The sequence below is a fragment of the Scyliorhinus canicula genome, chromosome 28, assembly GCF_902713615.1.
Source record: "Scyliorhinus canicula chromosome 28, sScyCan1.1, whole genome shotgun sequence".
NCBI lineage: Eukaryota > Metazoa > Chordata > Chondrichthyes > Carcharhiniformes > Scyliorhinidae > Scyliorhinus > Scyliorhinus canicula.
In genome coordinates, this window is record NC_052173.1 from 2,463,013 (window position 1) to 2,483,548 (window position 20,536).

At 47.2% G+C, this 20,536-nt stretch overlaps 1 protein-coding gene across 4 annotated transcripts in view; it reads left to right on the forward strand.

Annotated features, from left to right (window-relative positions):
* The window catches only part of LOC119958200 (signal transducer and activator of transcription 5B-like), a 233,156-nt gene that overhangs the window by 123,114 nt on the left and 89,506 nt on the right, over nucleotides 1–20,536 (forward strand). For 3 of the 4 annotated variants that reach the window (XM_038786579.1, XM_038786578.1, XM_038786577.1), the window contains exons 3-4: nucleotides 12,210–12,351; nucleotides 17,595–17,690. In XM_038786579.1, the coding sequence (XP_038642507.1) occupies nucleotides 12,210–12,351; nucleotides 17,595–17,690 (238 nt within the window). The remainder of the gene's footprint in view (nucleotides 1–12,209; nucleotides 12,352–17,594; nucleotides 17,691–20,536) is intronic. The other variant, XM_038786582.1, reaches the window with a different exon arrangement.

Below are 20,536 nucleotides of genomic sequence, written 5' to 3' on the forward strand. Positions count from 1 at the left end.
TGCCACTTGTATTTTTAAATGGGTTACTAAACTTTCAATTACTCCAGCTTTCTTCTCCCTGCAGATAATCCTAATTCCAATTCCATCAATTTTGCTTCAGATACAGTTTTCAGATTTGCTACGGTTATATTGTCTATTTCCAAATAAGCCTGGGCTAGAGCAAGAGCCATCTTTGTAGTCTCTGGGTTTTAAATAACACATTCTCACTTGGTTCCACATGTTCCTCACTCATGTTACATTTAAAAAGTCACACATTCCCTTCACCCAAAAGGAATTCTTCTTCTTAAAATCCTGGCCAAGAGCCCCCAATTTTGTGAAGAGTCCCGCTGATGTTAGCTGCGAGGGTATCTCGAGGCTCCCAAGGTTAACTTGAAACACTGGTTGTTGGTGGTGTATATTTGTTTGGAATAATGTGAGGGTCAATGTACGACCCAGTGAGGAATCAGTCCAGTCATTGCGTAAATAATTAAGAAAGAATATTCATTAAAGTCAAATAAAAAGACACACGACAAGAGACTATAATATACACTGTGACATAAACAGTTTTTTTGATAACTAGACACATAGTTTCACCTAAAGTTACCTCTTGTTCCCAAAATATACCCACGTTCCCTGAACTCACTGAGTTCCCTGAACTTCCCTTTTCCCAAGCAACACCCAATATTAGAACTCAGTAGGTCAAATCCAGTTAACAGTTACTGCACGATACCGCTTCGGTGACCAAGTCTGGGAAAATGTCTCTTCCTGGTTCAGCGAAAGCACAAAACTGTGTCTTTTAGAGGAGAATATCTGCAATCTACCGTGGCAGATGGAACAGGCCTCCGTGGCTCAGATCAAAACTGGCCTCTCTGACTGTTGGATGGAGAACTAGTGAGGGTGTTAGCAGTTATACTCTCCAATGTCTTTGATATTCTCTCTGTTGGTTCTGCTGTCTCTCTCACTCAAATTACTGACAGTGAGAAGTTATCATTTATATAGCCCCACTTACCTCTGGTAAACAGTGGTTCTAGTATGACCATTTGTACCTCAATATCTCTAGATGCCTGCTAATCTTGTTACTGGACAAATTGCATCTCATTATTCCTTTAGACACCTAGTCTTGTTACTTCTCTGTTATTTTGTTTTCATTGCGAGTTCACTGTTACCCCATTAATTTCTCAAATTCCTAACAGTTATCAATAAACGGTTTATGTTCGTTTATTCATTCATGGGATGTGGCCATTAGTGGCTTGGCCAGTATTTATTGCCCATCCCTAATTTCCCTTGAGAAGGTGATGGCAAACAACTTTCTTGAACGGCTGCAGTCTGTATGGTGTAGATATGGCCATAGTGCTATTAGGGAGGAAGCTCCAGGATTTTGACCCAGCGACAGTGAAGGAACAGTGATATATTTCCAAGTCAGGATAGTGAACGCATTGGAGGAGAACCTGCAGTGGGGTTCCCTTGTGATTGACCTTGACCTTCTAAATGATGGCAGTTGCGGGTTTGGAAGGTGCTGCCGAAGGAACCTTGGTGAGTTCCTGCAATGCATCTTGTAGATGGTACAAACTGCTGCCATTGTTGGTTTGTGGAAGGAGTGTTCAACCATGCAACCCTCCAGATCTCTCCGTGAAACACCAAGCAACCTTTTTATTGTGTATGTTATCTCGGTACTCAAATCCGCAATTCGTGTGTATATGAGTTTGTTTGTTTTTCATCTAATTTATCAATGAAGAGTGCACACATATTCTTTGATCATGGATGACTTCATTTCCTTGGTTACTAAATGTTGGTTGTTTGTTAATTAAGTAGACACATGCAATATCCCAATATAAGAGAGAGAGAAACTGTTCATTATGTCTTTTTTGAAACCGAACTCTCTCTCCCTGCTGGTCAGTAATAGCACTGTCACCAACTCTTTCCAACACTTGCTGATGTTTGAGAGTAGGCTGAGAAAGCCAGATTAGCTGAGTCTAACATCTTGTGGACAGGATATACCTGGGTAATTTCCACATTATTATGTGAATACCTGTGTTGTAGCTGTACTGGACCAGTTTGAGAGATTTAGCTAGTAATGGAGCACTGATCTTTGGCAGTGCAGCCAAAATATTGTTGCAGTCTAAGCCAGAAACGTGACCTGATCTGTTGGTTGTAGGATTACTTGGCATTCTCTGTATCTAGCCTGCATAATAACCTGCTTCTCCTGTTTGGTATGATATTGGAAAATTAATTACATGCGTACATATATATTATGCAGCACACCTAGTTATAACCCATCTTTCCAAAAGGCCTTTGACAAGGTGCCATACAGGAGGCTGCTAAATAAGTTAAGAGCCCATGTGTAAGAGGCAAGGTCCCGTACCAGCCTCCCCGGACAGGCGCCGGAATGTGGCGACTAGGGGCTTTTCACAGTAACTTCATTGAAGCCTACTCGTGACAATAAGCGATTTTCATTTTCATTTCATTGACATTGGCTGACTGGCAGAAGAACGAGTGGGGATAAAGGTGTCTTTTTCAGGATGGCAGCCGGTGACTAGTGGTGTTCCGCAGGGGTCAGTGTTGCGACCACAGCCATTATTCCTACGAAAACCATCTCCAAACTCTGAGGCCTGGGCCTCAGCTCCTCCCTCTGCGACTGGATCCTGAACTTTCTAACCCACAGGCCACAATCAGTAAGGATAGGCAACAACACCTCCTCCATAATCATCCTCAACACCGGTGCCCCACAAGGCTGTGTCCTCAGCCCCCTACTATACTCCTTATACACCTATGACTGTGTGGCCAAATTCCCCTCCAACTCGATTTTCAAATTTGCTGATGACACCACCGTAGTGGGTTGGATCTCAAACAATGATGAGATAGAGAATCTGGTGAACTGGTGCAACAACAATAATCTCTCCCTCAATGTCAACGAAATAAAGGAGATTGTCATCGACTTCAGGAAGCGTAGTGGAGAACATGCCCCTGTCTACATCAATGGGAACGAAGTAGAAAGGGTCGAGAGCTTCAAGGTTTTAGGTGTGCAGATCACCAATAGCCTGTCCTGGTCCCTACCCCATGCTAACACTATAGTTAAGAAAACCCACCAACGACTCTACTTTCTCAGAAGACTAAGGACATTTATCATGTCTACTACGACTTTCACCAACGTTTACAGGCGCAGCATAGAAAGCATTTTTTTGGTTCTATCACAGCTTGGTATGGATCCTGCTCTGCCCAAGACCGCAGGAAATTACAAAAGGTTGTGATTGAAGCCCAATCCGTCACGCAAACCAGCGTCCCATCCATTGACTCTGTCTACAATTCCCGCTGCCTCAGAAAGGCAGCCAGCATAATTAAGGACCCCACGCACCCCGGACATACTCTCTTCCACCTTCTTCCATCAGGAATAAATACCAAAGTCTGAGGTCACGTACCAACCGACTCAAGAACAGCTTCTTCCCTACAGCCATCAGATTTTTGAATGGGCCTACTTCGTATTAGAACATAGAACATAACAGCGCAGTACGGGCCCTTCGGCCCTCGATGTTGCGCCGATCTGTGAAACCATCTGAAGCCTATCTGACCTACACTATTCCATTTTCATCCAGATGTCTATCCAGTGACCACTTAAATGCCCTTAAATTTGGCGAGTCTACTACTGTTGCAGGCAGGGCGTTCCACACCCCTACTACTCTCTGAGTAAAGAAACTGCCTCTGACATCTGTCCTACATCTACCACCCCTCAATTTTAAGCTATGTCCCCTCGTGTTGGTCATCACCATCCGAGGAAAAAGACTCTCACTGTCCACCCTATCTAACCCTCTGACTATCTTATATGTCTCTATTAAGTCACCTCTCAGCCTTCTCCTCTCTAACGAAAACAACCTCAAGTCCCTGAGCCTTTCTTCGTAAGACCTTCCCTCCATACCAGGCAACATCCTAGTAAATCTCCTCTGAACTCTTTCCAAAGCTTCCACATCCTCCCTATAATGTGGTATTAAGTTGATCTTTTCTCTACACCTTGCTGTAACTGTAACATTATATTCTGCAGTCTCCTTTCCCTAAGTACGGTGTGTGTTGTCTGTAAAGCATGCAAGAAACAATACTTTTCACGTGACGATAATAAATCAAATCAGATATTCAGGATATGCATTAATGATCTGGAAGAAGGAACTCGGGGCATTGCTAAGTTTGCAGATGATACAAAGATCTGTAGAGGGACAGGTAGTATTGAGGAAGCAGGCAGGCTGTAGAAGGACTTGGACAGGCTAGGAGAGTGGGCAATGAAGTAGCAGATGGAATACAATGGAGAAAAGTGTGAGGTTGTGCACTTTGGTAAGAAGAATAGAGGCATAGATTTTTTAGATGGGGAAAAGGCTTCCGAAATCAGAAGCACAAAGGGACTTGGGAGTCCTTGTTCACGATTATCGTACGGTTAACGTGCAGGTTCAGTCGGCAGTTAGGAAGGCAAATGCAATGTTAGCATTCATGTCAAGAGGGCTAGAATACAAGACCAGGGATGTACTTCTGAGGCTGTATAAGGCTCTGGCCAGACCCCATTTGGAGTATTGTGAGCAGTTTTGGGCCCTGTATCTAAGGAAGGATGTGCTGGGGCCTTGGAAAGGGACCAGAGGGGGTTGACAAGAATGATCCCTGGAATGAAGAACTTGTCATATGAGGAACGGTTGAGGACTTTGGGTCTTAACTCAATGGAGTTTAGAAGGATATGGGGGATCTCATTGAAAGTTACAGGATAGAACATAGAACGATACAGCGCAGTACAGGCCCTTCGGCCCACGATGTTGCACCGACATGGGAAGTCAAAAACTAAAGGCCATCTAACCTACACTATGCCATTATCATCCATCTGCTTATCCAATAAACTTTTAAATGCCCTCAATGTTGGTAAGTTCACTACTGTTGCAGGTAGGGCATTCCACGGCCTCACCACTCTTTGCGTAAAAAACCTACCTCTGACCTCTGTCCTATATCTGTTACCCCTCAATTTAAGGCTATGTCCCCTCGTGCTAGCCACCTCCATCCGCGGGAGAAGGCTCTCACTGTCCATCCTATCTAACCCTCTGATCATTTTGTATGCCTCTATTAAGTCACCTCTTAACCTTCTTCTCTCTAACGAAAACAACCTCAAGTCCATCAGCCTTTCCTCATAAGATTTTCCCTCCATACGAGGCAACATCCTGGTAAATCTCCTCTGCACCCGTTCCAAAGCTTCCACGTCCTTCCTATAATGAAGCGACCAGAACTGTACGCAATACTCCAAATGCGGCCGTACTAGAGTTTTGTACAACTGCAACATGACCTCATGGCTCCGGAACTCAATCCCTCTACCAATAAAGGCCAACACACCATAGGCCTTCTTCACAACCCTATCAACCTGGGTGGCAACTTTCAGGGATCTATGTACGTGGACACCGAGATCCCTCTGCTCATCCACACTACCAAGAATTTTACCATTAGACAAATATTCCGCATTCCTGTTATTCTTTCCAAAGTGAATCACCTCACACTTCTCTACATTAAACTCCATTTGCCACCTGTCAGCCCAGCTCTGCAGCTTATCTATGTCCCTCTGTAACCTGCAATATCCTTCCACACTGTCTACAACTCCACCGACTTTAGTGTTGTCTGCAAATTTACTCACCCAACCTTCTGTGCCCTCCTCTAGGTCATTTATAAAAATGACAAACAGCAACGGCCCCAGAACAGATCCTTGTGGTACGCCACTCGTAACTGAACTCCATTCTGAACATTTGTCATCAACCACCACCCTCTGTCTTCTTTCAACTAGCCAATTTCTGATCCACATCTCTAAATCACCCTCAATCCCCAGCCTCCGTATTTTCTGCAATAGCCGACCGTGGGGAACCTTATCAAACGCTTTACTGAAATCCATATACACCACATCAACTGCTCTACCCTCGTCTACCTGTTCAGTCACCTTCTCAAAGAACTCGATAAGGTTTGTGAGGCATGACCTACCCTTCACAAAACCATGCTGACTATCCCTAATCATATTATTCCTATCTAGATGATTATAAATCGTATCTCTTATAATCCTCTCAAAGACTTTACCCACAACAGACGTGAGGCTCACCGGCCTATAGTTACCGGGGTTATCTCTACTCCCCTTCTTGAACAAAGGGACCGCATTTGCTATCCTCCAGTCCTCTGGCACTATTCCTGTAGCCAATGATGACATAAAAATCAAAGCCAAAGGCTCAGCAATCTCTTCCCTGGCTTCCCAGAGAATCCTAGGATAAATCCGATCAGGCCCCGGGGACTTATCTATTTTCACCTTGTCCAGAATTGCCAACACTTCTTCCCTACGTACCTCAATATCATCTATTCTAATAGCCTGGGTCTCAGCATTCTCCTCCACAACATTATCTTTTTCCTGAGTGAATACTGACGAAAAGTATTCATTTAGTATCTCGCTTATCTCCTCAGCCTCCACACACAACCTCCCACCAGTGTCCTTGACTGGCCCTACTCTTACCCTAGTCATTCTTTTATTCCTGACATACCTATAGAAAGCTTTTGGGTTTTCCTTGATCCTACCTGCCAAAGACTTCTCATGTCCCCTCCTTGCTCGTCTTAGCTCTCTCTTTAGATCCTTCCTCGCTTCCTTGTAACTATCAAGCGCCCCAACTGAAACTTCACGCCTCATCTTCACATAGGCCTCCTTCTTCCTCTTAACAAGAGATTCCACTTCTTTGGTAAACCATGGTTCCCTCGCTCGACCCCTTCCTCCCTGCCTGACTGGTACGTACTTATCAAGAACACGCAATAGCTGTTCCTTGAACAAGCTCCACATATCCAGTGTGCCCAACCCTTGCAGCCTACTTCTCCAACCTACACATCCTAAGTCATGTCTAATGGCATCATAATTGCCCTTCCCCCAGCTATAACTCTTGCCCTGCGGGGTATACTTATCCCTTTCCATCACTAACGTAAAGGTCACCGAATTGTGGTCACTGTCTCCAAAGTGCTCACCTACCTCCAGATCTAACACCTGGCCTGGTTCATTACCCAAAACCAAATCCAATGTGGCCTCGCCTCTTGTTGGCCTGTCAACATATTGTGTCAGGAAACCCTCCTGCACACATTGTACAAAGAACGACCCATCTAATGTACTCGAACTATATCTTTTCCAGTCAATATTTGGAAAGTTAAAGTCTCCCATAACAACTACCCTGTTACTTTCGCTCTTTTCCTGAATCATCTTCGCCATCCTTTCCTCTACATCTCTAGAACTATTAGGTGGCCTATAGAAAACTCCCAACAGGGTGACCTCTCCTTTCCTGTTTCTAACCTCAGCCCATACTACCTTGGAAGAAGAGTCCCCATCTAGCATCCTTTCCGCCACCGTAATACTGTCCTTGACTAGCAGCGCCACACCTCCCCCTCTTTTGCCCCCTTCTCTGAGCTTACTAAAACACCTAAACCCCGGAACCTGCAACAACCATTCCTGTCCCTGCTCTATCCATGTCTCTGAAATGGCCACAACATCGAAGTCCCAGGTACCAACCCATGCTGCCAGTTCCCCTACCTTATTTTGTATACTCCTGGCATTGAAGTAGACACACTTCAAACCACCTACCTGAACACTGGCACCCTCCTGCGAAGTCAAATCTGTGCTCCTGACCTCTATACTCTCAATCTCCCTTACCCCAAAACTTACTGAGAGGCCTGGATAGAGTGGACGTGGAGAAGATGTTTCCACTTGTCGGAAAAACTAGAACCAGAGGACACAATCTCAGACTGAAGGGACGATCCTTTAAAACAGCTGAAGAGGACTTTCTTCAGCCAGAGGGTGGTGAATCTATGGAACTCTTTGCCGCATGAGGCCAAATCACTGAGTCTCTTTAAGACAGAGATAGATAGGTTCTTGATTAATAAGGGGATCAGGATCTGACAAGGTGGGATGGTCTCCCTCTGTTACTGGCGGGTTGGGTGCAGGCGGTTAAAATGAACATGTTGCCGCGATTTCTGTTTATTTTCCTGCCAAAGGCTTTTTTCAGAGAGATCAAGGGAAGGATTACTTTGTTCATATGGAGAGGGAAGGTGCCAGAGTTAGAAAGGTGCTGCTACAGAGGGGAAGGCAGGCAGGGGGTTTGGGTCTCCCGAACCTGATGTACTACTACTGGGCAGCGAATGTGGAGAAGGTGCGGAGCTGGGTCAGAGGGGTTGATTCTCAGTGGGTCAGAATGGAGGAGAGTTCGTGCAGGGGGTTGGGGCTGAAGTCACTCGCAACAGCGCCGCTCCCGATAGCTCCGGGGAAATACTCAGGGAGTCCGGTAATAATAGCTTCATTGAAAATCTGGAGGCAGTTTCGCCAACACTTCGGGTTGGGGGCAGGGTCAAGGGAAATCGATAAAATATTAAAGCATGCCGCTGTTCAGAGAGACTTGGGTGTGCTAGTGCATGAGTCACAGAAGGTTGGTTTACAAGTGCAACAGGTGATTAAGAAGGCAAATGGAATGTTGTCCTTCATTGCTAGAGGGATGGAGTTTAAGACTAGGGAGGTTATGTTGCAATTGTATAAGGTGTTAGTGCGGCCACACCTGGAGTATTGTGTTCAGTTTTGGTCTCCTTACTTGAGAAAGGACGTACTGGCGCTGGAGGGTGTGCAGAGGAGATTCACTAGGTTAATCCCAGAGCTGAAGGGGTTGGATTATGAGGAGAGGTTGAGTAGACTGGGACTGTACTCGTTGGAATTTAGAAGGATGAGGGGGGATCTTATAGAAACATTTAAAATTATGAAGGGAATAGATAGGATAGATGCGGGCAGGTTGTTTCCACTGATGGGTGACAGCAGAACTAGGGGGCATAGCCTCAAAATAAGGGGAAGTAGATTTAGAACTGAGTTTAGGAGGAACTTCTTCACCCAAAGGGTTGTGAATCTATGGAATTCCTTGCCCAGTGAAGCAGTTGAGGCTCCTTCATTATATGTTTTTAAGGTAAAGATAGATAGTTTTTTGAAGAATAAAGGGATTAAGGGTTATGGTGTTCGGGCCGGAAAGTGGAGCTGAGTCCACAAAAGATCAGCCATGATCTAATTGAATGGCGGAGCAGGCTCGAGGGGCCAGATGGCCTACTCCTGCTCCTAGTTCTTATGTTCTTATGTTCTTAAATGCCGATCCGGGAGAACCACAGATTTGAGCCAGGGAGGTGGGATGGAAGTTTTTGGAACTGGGAAGAGAAGGGGATTAAGACTCTAAAAGATTTGTTTCTTCGGGGTTGATTTGCAGGTTTGAGGGAGCTGGAAGCGAAGTATGGGATGGAGCAGGGAGAAGTGCTCCACTGCAGGTTCGAGATTTTGCCAGAAAGGAGATACAGAGCTTCCCGGTGGAGCCGGCCTCCACATTGCTGGAGGAGGTGCTGACGGCAAGGGGACTGGAGAAGGGGGCAGTGTCGGCGGTTTACGGAGCTATGTTGGAAAAGGATAAGGCATCCCTGGAAGGGATCAAAGCGAAGTGGGAGGGAGAGTTGGGAGAGGTTATAGAGGAGGGGATCTGGTGTGAGGTGCTCTGGAGGGTGAATGCCTCCACCTCATGTGCGAGGTTGGGGCTGATACAGCTGAAGGAGGTGTACAGGGCACACCCCACGAGGGCAAGGATGAGCCGATTCTTTGAATGAGTAGAAGATGTGTGTGAATGTTGCCGGGGGGGTGGGGGGGTGGGGGGGTGCTAATCACGTCCATATGTTTTGGTCCTGGCCAAAGCTAGGGGAGTACTGGAAGGAGGTGTTTAGGGTAATTTCTAAAGTGGTGCACATGAAACCCGGGAGGCCATATTCGGGGTGTCGGACCAGCCAGGGTTGGAAACCGGGGCGGAGGAAGATATCGTAGCCTTCGCCTCGTTGATCGTCCGAAGGCGGATCCTGTTGGGGATGGAGAGCGGCCTCTCCACCCTGTGCCCTGGCGTGGCGGGGGGATCTGTTGGAATTCTTGACCCTTGAGAAGGTTAAGTTTGAACTGAGGGGAAGCTCGGAGGGGTTCAACAAGTCATGGGCATTATTCATTATGCACTTTCAAGAACTGGATAACATCGAACATTAGTTGGGGGTGGGGGGGGAGGGGGGCGGTGTGTATTAAGGGTGACTATGGGTAATCCCGAATTCCTTTTTGTCATTTGTTTGTGTGAACATGCGGGCTCATGTTTGGGGGTTGGTGGGAAGATGGGATCGTTGTTATTGTTATGGGGATTGACATATTTGTTACTGATTATTGTTTATTGTTGGGTGTAAATTTGGGAGAAAATGTGAAAAAGGAGAATAAAAATATTTTTTAAAAAATAAGGGGATCAGGGGTTATGGGGAGAAGGCAGGAGAATGGGGATGAGAAACACATCAGCCATGAGTGAGTGGCGGAGCAGACTTGATGGGCCGAATGGCCTAATTCTACTCCTATGTCTTATTATCTTATCTACTGTGCCGTGGTGTTGGTGGGGTTTGATTTTGTGGGGTCTTTGGGTACATATTTGTCAAACCAAGCAAACTATAGGCCTATTTTTCAAATAATTTTACATGGTTCAAATAGATGCAATAATATAGTCCCTCAGATTTTTACAGCACCAGAAGAGGCATTTTGGTCCATCGTGTCTGTGCCGACCATCAATCCACTATCTATTCTCATCTGTTATAGTGGGAGTTAACACCAACACACCCATTCGAAGTGTTGGATGGTGTATCTTTTTGAAACTCCGAAAGAGATCAGCAACAGGAAATGTCTGTGGTCAGGATTGAAATGACAGTTAAATACGGCTGTGCCTGTAATGATAAAGACTATCCTTGCTAACAGAGGACTGTCAACAGTAAACATACTCGCAACTGGGCAACACTCCATGGTCATTATAGTGTCTGCTGCCACGATTAAGCTGGACCCGCTGTTCACCAATGTGGAAAAGAAATGTCATTAAATTTGTTTTTTCACATGAGCTGAGATTCTCTCCAGGGTGAGTGCACACTGCCTGTGTTTCACTTGTTTAAAATTCATTGATTGGTTTTTGGGCGTCACTGGCTGGGCAAGAATTTATTGCCCATCTCTAGTTTCCCTTGAGAAGGTGGTGGTGAGCTGCCTTCTTGAACCGCTGGAGTCCTTGTGGTGTAGGTACACTTACTGTGCTGTTAGGGAGAGAATTCCAGAATGTTGACCCAGCGACAGTGAAGGAACGGCCGATATATTTCCCAGTCAGGGTGGTGAGTGTCTTGGAGGGGAACCTCCAGACGGTGGGGTTCCCAGGTATCTGCTGCTCTTGTCCTTCTAGATGGTAGAGGTTGTGGGGTTGGAAGGTGCTGCCTAGAATCATAGAGTCCCAACAGTGCAGAAGGAGGCCATTCAGCTCATCGAGTCTGCACTGACCCTTTTGAATGAGCTACCCATTTATACTCGCCGTCCACCCTGCCCTATCCCCATCACCCCACAGCCTAACCGCATTAAGGGGCAAATTTAGCATGGCCAATTTACCTAACTCGCACATCTTTGGACTGTGGGAGGAAACCGGAGCACCCGGAGGAAACCCACGCACACACGGGGAGGACGTGCAGACTCCACACAGACAGTGACCCAAGTCGGGAATTGAATCTAGGACCCTGGAGCTGTGAGGCAGCAGTGCTAACCCTATGTGCCACGGTTCTGCCCTTACACCATGCCGCACTAAGGAACCTTGGTGAGTTCCTGCAGTGCATCTTGCACACTGCTGCCACTGTTCATCGGTGGTGGAGGGGGAGAATGTGGAAGGGGTAGAAATTGAGCTGGCTACTTTGTCCTGGATGGTGCGAGCTTTTTTGTGTTGTTGGAGCTGCACTCATCCAGGTAAGTATAGAGTATTCCATCACACTCCTGATGTAGATGGTGGACAGGCTTTGGAGGGGGAGGGGGGGGGGGCGTAGTTAGGAGGTGGGTTACTTGCTGTAGGATTTCTAGCTTTTGATCTGCCCTGGTAGCCACAGTATTAATATGGCTAGTCAGTTTCTGATCAATGGTAACCCCGCCAGGTTGTGGGGGATTCAGCAATGGTAATTGAATGTATCAAACTTTTCACTCTGTTTTTCTCCATCCTGTTTGTTTTTGCTGGTCAACTTGTGCAACTGAGAGTGTGGTGTTTGTGTGTCTTTTAACACAAGGCATTAGCATATAAAATTTAACAGCAATGGTATTGTGCTGCCGTAATGTGGTGGTATTTTCCAAATAAATGTTTCAATTTGTGTCTCATTTCCTTTTTAAGGAGCTCCATTCACATAAACCCTACCAATGAAAACCTTGCTCGAAATCTCTTGGACACAATGGTATCTGAATTACAGCAAGTGTCAAGTTGTATGTCCTATCCAGTGCAATGCAAGCTCAGTGAATATGCCGTTTTCCTGAAGGTATGGTTCAGTAAACCAGTAAAGAGGGTGTCTAATGTTTCAACATAATTTTATAATAATGGGTCAATGACAATAACATATCTGTCTGCTTGCCACTTATTCACTGAGCAATTGGAAAGAGGTTGGCTGGAATTTTCCATTTGGGAGACTAAGTGTTGCCACTGGGATTGAATTGCATCCCATTGTTCCCATTGGGGGCGCTATTCGGTAAGCGGGTCAGGACATGCAAATGGGCAACACACGTGAATAGAGAGAAATTCCCATTCCCACTGGTGTCTGATTCTCTGGGGTTGGAATTGGCACTGGAGAGCCTGACCAGCTAGAGCTCATTATAAGCACTCCACTCAGCACACACTCTCATTCCAGCCAAGAAGATGGCTCCAAGGAGACCTGCGCCATGCTTCATGGACAGTGAGCTGGAGAGAATGCTGGGCGCTGTGGAGGAGAGGAGGGACACCCTCTTCCCCAGGGTGGGGCAGAGATTAAAGCCGGCTGTTGCCAACAGTGCCTGGGAGGAGGTGGCAGAGGTGGTTAGTGCTGCCAGCCTTACCAGGAAGACAGGAACCCACTGCCGAAACAAGAAAATCACGTCCTCCAGGAAGCTTGAGTGAGTCATCACCTCTGTGCCTGTGGCATCGCTCCCATCCCTCACTCCTCACATCACCCGCCCACTTCCCTAGAGGCAAACCACACCCCACCTTTCTGCATCTCCCTTACATCTCACCCTCCATCAAACCCCAACACCACCTGTATTGTCCTATTTGGTCAGGCGCCTTGCACCCCACCCCTTCCTATAGAACCCGCCTCCATGTGTCTCTCCATGTCCTTTCTGTGTCCTCCAGGACAAGGTAGGCTATAACTGGTGAGAGTGCCAGAAGACCAGAGGGGGCATCCCTGACCTGCACGTGCAGACCCCTACAGAGCAGAGGGCAATGGGGCTAGTGGGCGAGGCCAACGCAAAGGCAGTGTCTGAAATGGCGATCGGCATATGACAACCAAGTGAGGGCCCAATGCTGAGCTGATGTCCTGATAGCAAGTGAGTCACAGACCACAGACCACTCCATCCCAAGATCTCACCATGTCTTTTGTATGCAGGATCACCAACAGACAAGTCCAAGCCATCTGGGGTCGCTGCTGCCCCCCCCCCCCCTGTCACAGAAGGACATGCCCCCTTCCTATTGATGAAGGGTACCTCGTGATGAACCAGTGCTCACAGGAGACATGCGTGCTGTCAGTCACCACCTGGACCTGGGACAGGCCAGCAATGGCGGTGAATGCTACCACCTGGGCATCCTGGTGGACCTGGTCCAGATGGAAGATTATATAGTTCGATGCCCGGGCGCATAGGTTATCTGTCACATTGGGGATGTACCTGTGTGGGGATGTTTGCGAAATCCCACACAGGTGCCCGCTCAAGTCTTGGAAAGATCCAGAGGCATACAAGTTCAGGCCGACCATCACCTTGATGGTCACTGGGTGTGGGTGTCCTTCTCCAATCCCCCGTGGTGCTAGGTGTGCCATGACATGGCACAGGTGGCACACGGCATCACTGGTTAACCAAAGCCTTTTGCAGCACAGGCGGTCTGGCAGCTCCTCGAGGGACAGGGCCGACGGTATATACTTGCCCTGATGCAGCGTCTCCTTCGCAACTCCTCCTCAGCCTGTTGGCACTTGAGCCTCACAAGCTGGCCCCTGCTCTTCTGGGACAGGCTCCTCTTGTGCAGGGTCCTCCTGAGCTGGCCCATCACCTCCAGCCTCCATGCATCCGAAACAGCAGCTGTGGCCAGGTAGATAGCAAGCATAGCTGGCTATACCCTGAAATTCGTTCTCTGCAGAGGGGGAAAAGAGAAGAAATGTTAGCAAGATGAGTATTCTCATTCCCATCCAAAACTACCAGGTTACAGAGTTGTAGTGTTGTGCAACCCTCAACACCTCACCCGGCCCCCTCAATATGTTGTTGGCCGCACTACACCTGTCCCCATCAGTGAGTGGCACCATGCCAGTGATGTGGGGAGCCTCTATCCTCACCACCCGTCACTGTCAACTGGGGTACCAGTGGCTGCTGCAACCGGTCAGCGATAAAGCTCTGTGACCCCTGTCCCGTTTCCCTCCGTGTGGTCTACTGTAGGGTTCCTCATTGAGTAGGCCATGTGTTTTCCTGCCAGCAGTACGGCACCTGGTTGTGTGGTGGAGAATGTCACCATGTGCCACCAATCACCTCCATGCTTAGCTTGTGACAACCTGATGGGGGGAGCAGGGGATTGGTTGGCAGACAGGGCTTGGAGACAGCTGGTGGTCCTGAAGGGTGGGCTGGCTGATAGTATCACTGGTGAGGGCCTCTGCCCTGAGAGGGGCAGTGTGCCAGGGAGGGTGCCAAAGGTGCATGTGTCCTTTGTTTGGGATGAACTCTGCTCTTCCCCTGCAGTGGGGCTGAGCTTCTGATGAGTGAACTGAGGAGTGGCAGCACTTGCTGGGCCACTGAGCTTGGCCTTGCCCATCCCATTGATGATGCGGCTGGGGTCTGAGGGTTTCCAGAGGGGCGGCGTGAGGTGAGTTCGCAGGTGACCAAAGGCTCTCTGAACATTTATTGGACAGAGTGAGCAGTCAGCAGGGTGAACAGCTAGGGGCCTGTAAATAGCACCAAAGGGATGTATTTAATCCTCAGGCATTGCGGTAGCACAGTGGTTAGCACAGTTGCTTCACAGCGCCAGGGTCCCAGGTTCGATTCCCGGCTGGGTCACTGTCTGTGTGGAGTCTGCACTTTCTCTCCGTGTCTGCATGGGTTTCCTCCGGGTGCTCCGGTTTCCTCCCACAGTCCAAAGATGTGCGGGTTAGGTGGATTGGCCATGATAAATTACCCATAGTGTCCCAAAAAAAATGTTAAGTGGGGGTCACGGGGATATGGTAGATACATGGGCTTCAGTAGGGTGCTGTTTGGAAGGGCTAGTGCGGCTCGGTGTGCCAAATGGCCTCCTTCTGCCCTGTAAATCCTATCACTCACACACTTTAGCAATGGCGGTCTGGGCCAGGCGACCCCAATCCATAGGGGTTTCCCCGAGTCCATTTCCTCAGCACCAAGTCGCTCCGCGCTACTGCCCCCGGCACAGGTAGCCATCTCCTAGCAAGCCCGACAGTATGGAAGAGTTTTTAAAGAGTTTTCTTTCCTTCTCGCTCCACCTCAGCAGCCATGACGCCCAGCCCCCGTTTGGTAAATAAAATACTTGCACCAATTCACGCCCTACGTGACTTCCACCTAAGAGTGGGGTGGAGCATGAAATGTCTAACTTGCTAATGATATTAAAATCCATGGGAATGACAGTGCGCAAACTTCGATAACGCTGCCAGTGAGGGACCAGAGCATGGCGTCTGAATCAGCACCGAGCGCAAACCTGATTTTCTCCATTTCGTGCAATTCTCGCTTCCAGTGTCGCGAAGCGGAAAACCCAGCCCGTTATATTCTTGGATTTCCATTACACCATTCTCATCCAAGAGGGTGGGCAGTCAATCTGCTTGCAATGTTCTGCAGTGCTGCCTGACACTTGGCGCTCAGATTGACTGCTCAGGTAGTGGAGCATCGTGAACTTGAATCTTCGGGTGGTGTTACAAAATTGTAGGCAAAGATTGATTGGCTCTGAACTCTTGGCATAGATACTAACCATGACTAACTGATTATGTCTAACCACCATTGGTTATGTGCTGGTACATTTGAATATTCAAATACATATATAGCTAGTCTTTGGCCAGTAACATAGTCATCCTCTATAGAAAAATAAGAGTGAGCCACAGATTCCATTTGAAAATACATTGAAAGCTCCTATGTCAGGCTCTGATTAAAAGTGTCAACATTTACTTGCAGTATCTGTTGTACCTGAAGATGGTTCTGTGATGGGCATCTGCAATAATAAATTGCTGTTCTGCAAACATTAGTTCCAAATGCAATACTGCTCAGGTAATTTTGAATTGTTAGCTTCCAGTTTCCCTGAGAAGCGATGGCTGGCTGTTTCCAATCAGCATACATATTATTAAGGATGACCTGATTTATGTTTTATTCATCCATTCCAAGCCAACTGTCCAAACTCCCTTCAAATTCAGATTAGCACTAACTTGACAAAATGTTTACTCTTCCTCGCCACCACAACTGGCTAATGATTTTTGATTTTGTTTCTCTTCTCCTCCCTCTTCTGCCTCCTTCTCCCACCCTCTTTCCTCGCCTCACCTGGGTCCAGTTATCTCTGGTTCTGACGGGAGGTCACGACCTGAAACATTGGCAAGATCTTCCAGTCCCACCCACTGGCGGCTTTCCCAGCGCCCCCAAAGCTAATGGACCGTGGCTGGGAAATTCTGCCTGCTGTTTCTTTGTCCACAGCTACTTCCAGGCTTGGGTATTTCCAACATTTTCTGTATTTATTCTAGTTATTTCTACCCTCCAACACTGTTTGGCCTCAATACTGTAGTCTTGAGTCACCATAAGAACCAGGAGCAGGAGTCGGCCATCTGGCCCCTCGAGCCTGCTCCGCCATTCAATGAGATCATGGCTGATCTTTTGTGGACTCAGCTCCACTTTCCGGCCCCAACACCATAACCCTTAATCCCTTTATTCTTCAAAAAACTATCTATCTTTACCTTAAAAACATTTAATGAAGGAGCCTCGACTGCTTCACTGGGCGTGATGTAGTTGTATTGTCGCTGGATTAGTAATCCAGACATGCTCTGGGGTCCCGGGTTAGAATCCCACCATGGCAGACGGCGAAACATGTATTCAATAAAAATCTGGAATTAAACGTCTTAACGATGACGAGGAAACCATTACAGATTGCCGTTCACTGTTGCTCTTTAGGGAAGGAAATTTGCAGTCCTTGCCTGGTTTGGCCTACATGTGACCCACAGCAATTGTTGACTTTTAGATGCCACTCAGTTAGAAGGCAATTAGGGATGGGCAATAAATGCTGGCCTTGCCCGTGACACCCACACCCCATAAAAGAATAAAGAAAATAAAAACAGCAACAATCTGCCAGGGAAAATCAGCTGATATCTGGAAAACAAAGAGTTTTATTTTTGTATCAAAGGTACTGTGCTAGCAGTGTGCAGTGCATCGAGTATACGACTGAAGCTGCCTCATTCTGATAGACCAGGAATGTTGGTGCTTTTTTTCTTTCATTACTGTATTTTCTATGACAAACTGTGCCAGCCTGCTAGAAATGTTGCAAAAATAATACTTCAATAAATATTTTACTGTTTTACAGAAAACATTTGATCAGCAACCATTGGAACTGGTGAATATTATGAACTATCTTTTGGTGCAGGAAAATCAATTATTCCAGAAATTTCGGCAAACTCAGGTAAGTTTTCAACTTTCTGAATCTATAGCCTTGTAGCTGCCACATAGCTCTCACAGTGACAAGACCTCATAGAGTGGGAATTGCCCACTCGTTCAGATGAGTACCTCCATGCCAATGGTGTAAATATTAAGATTGAAAGTTTATTGTCAAGTATTCTATTGAAGAGTGGTATAGGAATTTATTTCTACTTTACTTGCTTTTAATGAAAGTGCAAATTCATGCTGGAAAATGGCTCTGCAGGTGTGGACTGGCTTCTTAATACCTTACCCCAGTGACCATTCTATGTATTTATAATAATCTTTATTACTGTCACAAGAGGGCTTACATTAACACTGCAATGAAGTTACTGTGAAAAGCCCCTAGTCGCCACATTCCGGCACCTGTTCGGGTACACGGAGGGAGAATTCAGAATGTCCAATTCACCCAACAGCACGTCTTTCGGGACTTGTGGGAGGAAACCGGAGCACCCGGAGGAAACCCACGCAGACACGGGGAGAACGTGCAGACTCCACACAGACAGTGACCCAAGCCAGGAATCGAACCTGGGACCCTGGAGCTGTGAAACAACTGTGCTAACCACTGTGCTACCATGCCACCCCCGTGCTACACATGAGACCTGCAATACTCGACTGTAGGAAAATAATCAAGCTACAAAATTTTAAAATGGCAACGTAGGTTGAAAGAAGCAAAACTTATTAAAAAAGCAGACTTATTTTGAAAACCTAAGCCATTTTTGGATTAATTATGGGCCGAGGGGAGCAGCAGCGAACCTGTTTACGTGAGGAAATGGGATTGGCTGCATTTTCGAAGCAGTTATGATAACAGAATGGGAGCAGCTCCAATGAAATTCTTGGCATGGTCTTTCAAGTTCTAACCAAATTATGAAATTAATTCTGTGTTTGATTTGTGTATTAGGTAACAACATTTATGCTGTTAGTCCGCCTACAGGTGCAATTACAGAACATAGAACATAGAAAAATACAGCACAGAACGCTAAATACAGCACAGCACGCTAAATTAGTGGGCAGCACGGTAGCATGGTGGTTAGCATCAATGCTTCACAGCTCCAGGGTCCCAGGTTCAGTTCCCGGCTGGGTCACTGTCTGTGCGGAGTCTGCATGTCCTCCCCGTGTGTGCATGGGTTTCCTCCGGGTGCTCCGGTTTCCTCCCACAGTCCAAAGATGTGCGGGTTAGGTGGATTGGCCATGGTAAATTGCCCGTAGTGTCCTAAAAAGTAAGGTTAAGGGGGGGGGGGGTTGTTGGGTTACGGGTATCGGGTGGATACGTGGGTTTGAGTAGGGTGATCATTGCTCGGCACAACATCGAGGGTCGAAGGGCCTGTTCTGTGCTGTACTGTTCTATGTTCTATGTAACAGGCCCTTTGGCCCATGATGTTGTGCCGAACCTGGTCAGCTAGCCATCACATTTGAGTATCCAAGGGCAGCACGGTGGCGCAGTGGTAAGCACTGCTGCCTCACGGTGCTGAGGTCCCAGGTTTGATCCCGGTCACTGTCCGTGTGGAGTTTGCACGTTCTCCCCGTGTTTGTGTGGGTTTCGCCCCCACAACCCAAAAGATGTGCCTAGCTTAATTGGCCACGCTAAATTGCCCCTTAATTGGAAAAAAAAATGAATTGGATGATCTAAAATAAAAAAAACAGAAAACATTTGAGTATCCAAACCAAGGGGGAGGCAGTGACATAATGGTGTTGTTACTTAACTGGTGATCCAAGGTAATTCTCTGCTGATCCCGGTTCGAATCCTGCCATGGCAGATGGTGGAAATTGAATCCAATAAATATCTGAAAGTCTACCGATGACCATGAAACCATTGTCGATTGTCATTTTAAAAAAAACTCAGAAGGAAATTTGCATTCAGGTCTACGTGTGGCAATGTTGTTGACTCTTAAGTGCCCTCTGAAATGGCCGAGCAAGTCCACTCAGTTATATCAAAACCGCTACCACCCGGCATCGACCTATGCACTGGAAACGACAACAGAAACCCCAAAGCCCTCTTTACTAATATCTGAAGGCTTGTGCCAAAGTTAGGAGAGCTGTCTCTCAGACCAGCCCAACAACAGCCTGAAATAGTCATACCCACAGAATCATATCTTACAGACAATGTCCCAGCCACCACTATCACCATTCCTGGGTGGTGGCACAGTGGTATTCAGTCGGGTGGGAGCTGCCCTGCGAGTCCTCAACACTGACTGGATCTGCAACAGGTGGTAAGGGAGCCAACAAGAGGGAAAAACATATTTGACCTCATCCTCACCACCCTGTCTGCTGTCGATGCATCTGTCCATGACAGTATCGGTAGGAGTGACCACCGCACAGTCTTTGTGGAGACAAAGTCCCGTCTTCACATTGAGGATACCGTCCGTCATGTTGTGTGGCATTACCACCGTGTTAAATGGGATAGACTCAGAACAAACCTGGCAACTCAAGACTGGGCATCCATGAGACACTGCAGCAGCAGAATTGTATTCCACCACAATCTGTAACCTTATGGCCTGGCATATCCCCCACTCTGCCAATACCGCCAATCCAAAGGATCAACCCTGGTTCAATGAAGAGGCCATGCCAGGAGCAGCACCAGGCAGACCGAAAAATGAGATGTCAACCTGGTGAAGCTACAGGACTACTTGTGCGCCAAACATGAGCACCACGTGATAAGACCGATCTAAGCGATCTTACAACCAACAAATCACATCTAAGCTCTGTAGTCCTGCCACATCCAGTTGTGAATGGTGGGCAATTAAAAACTCACTGCTGGAGGAGGAGGCTCTACAAATATCCCCATCCTCGATGATGGAGGAGCCCAGCCCGTGTGCAAAAGACAAGGCTGAG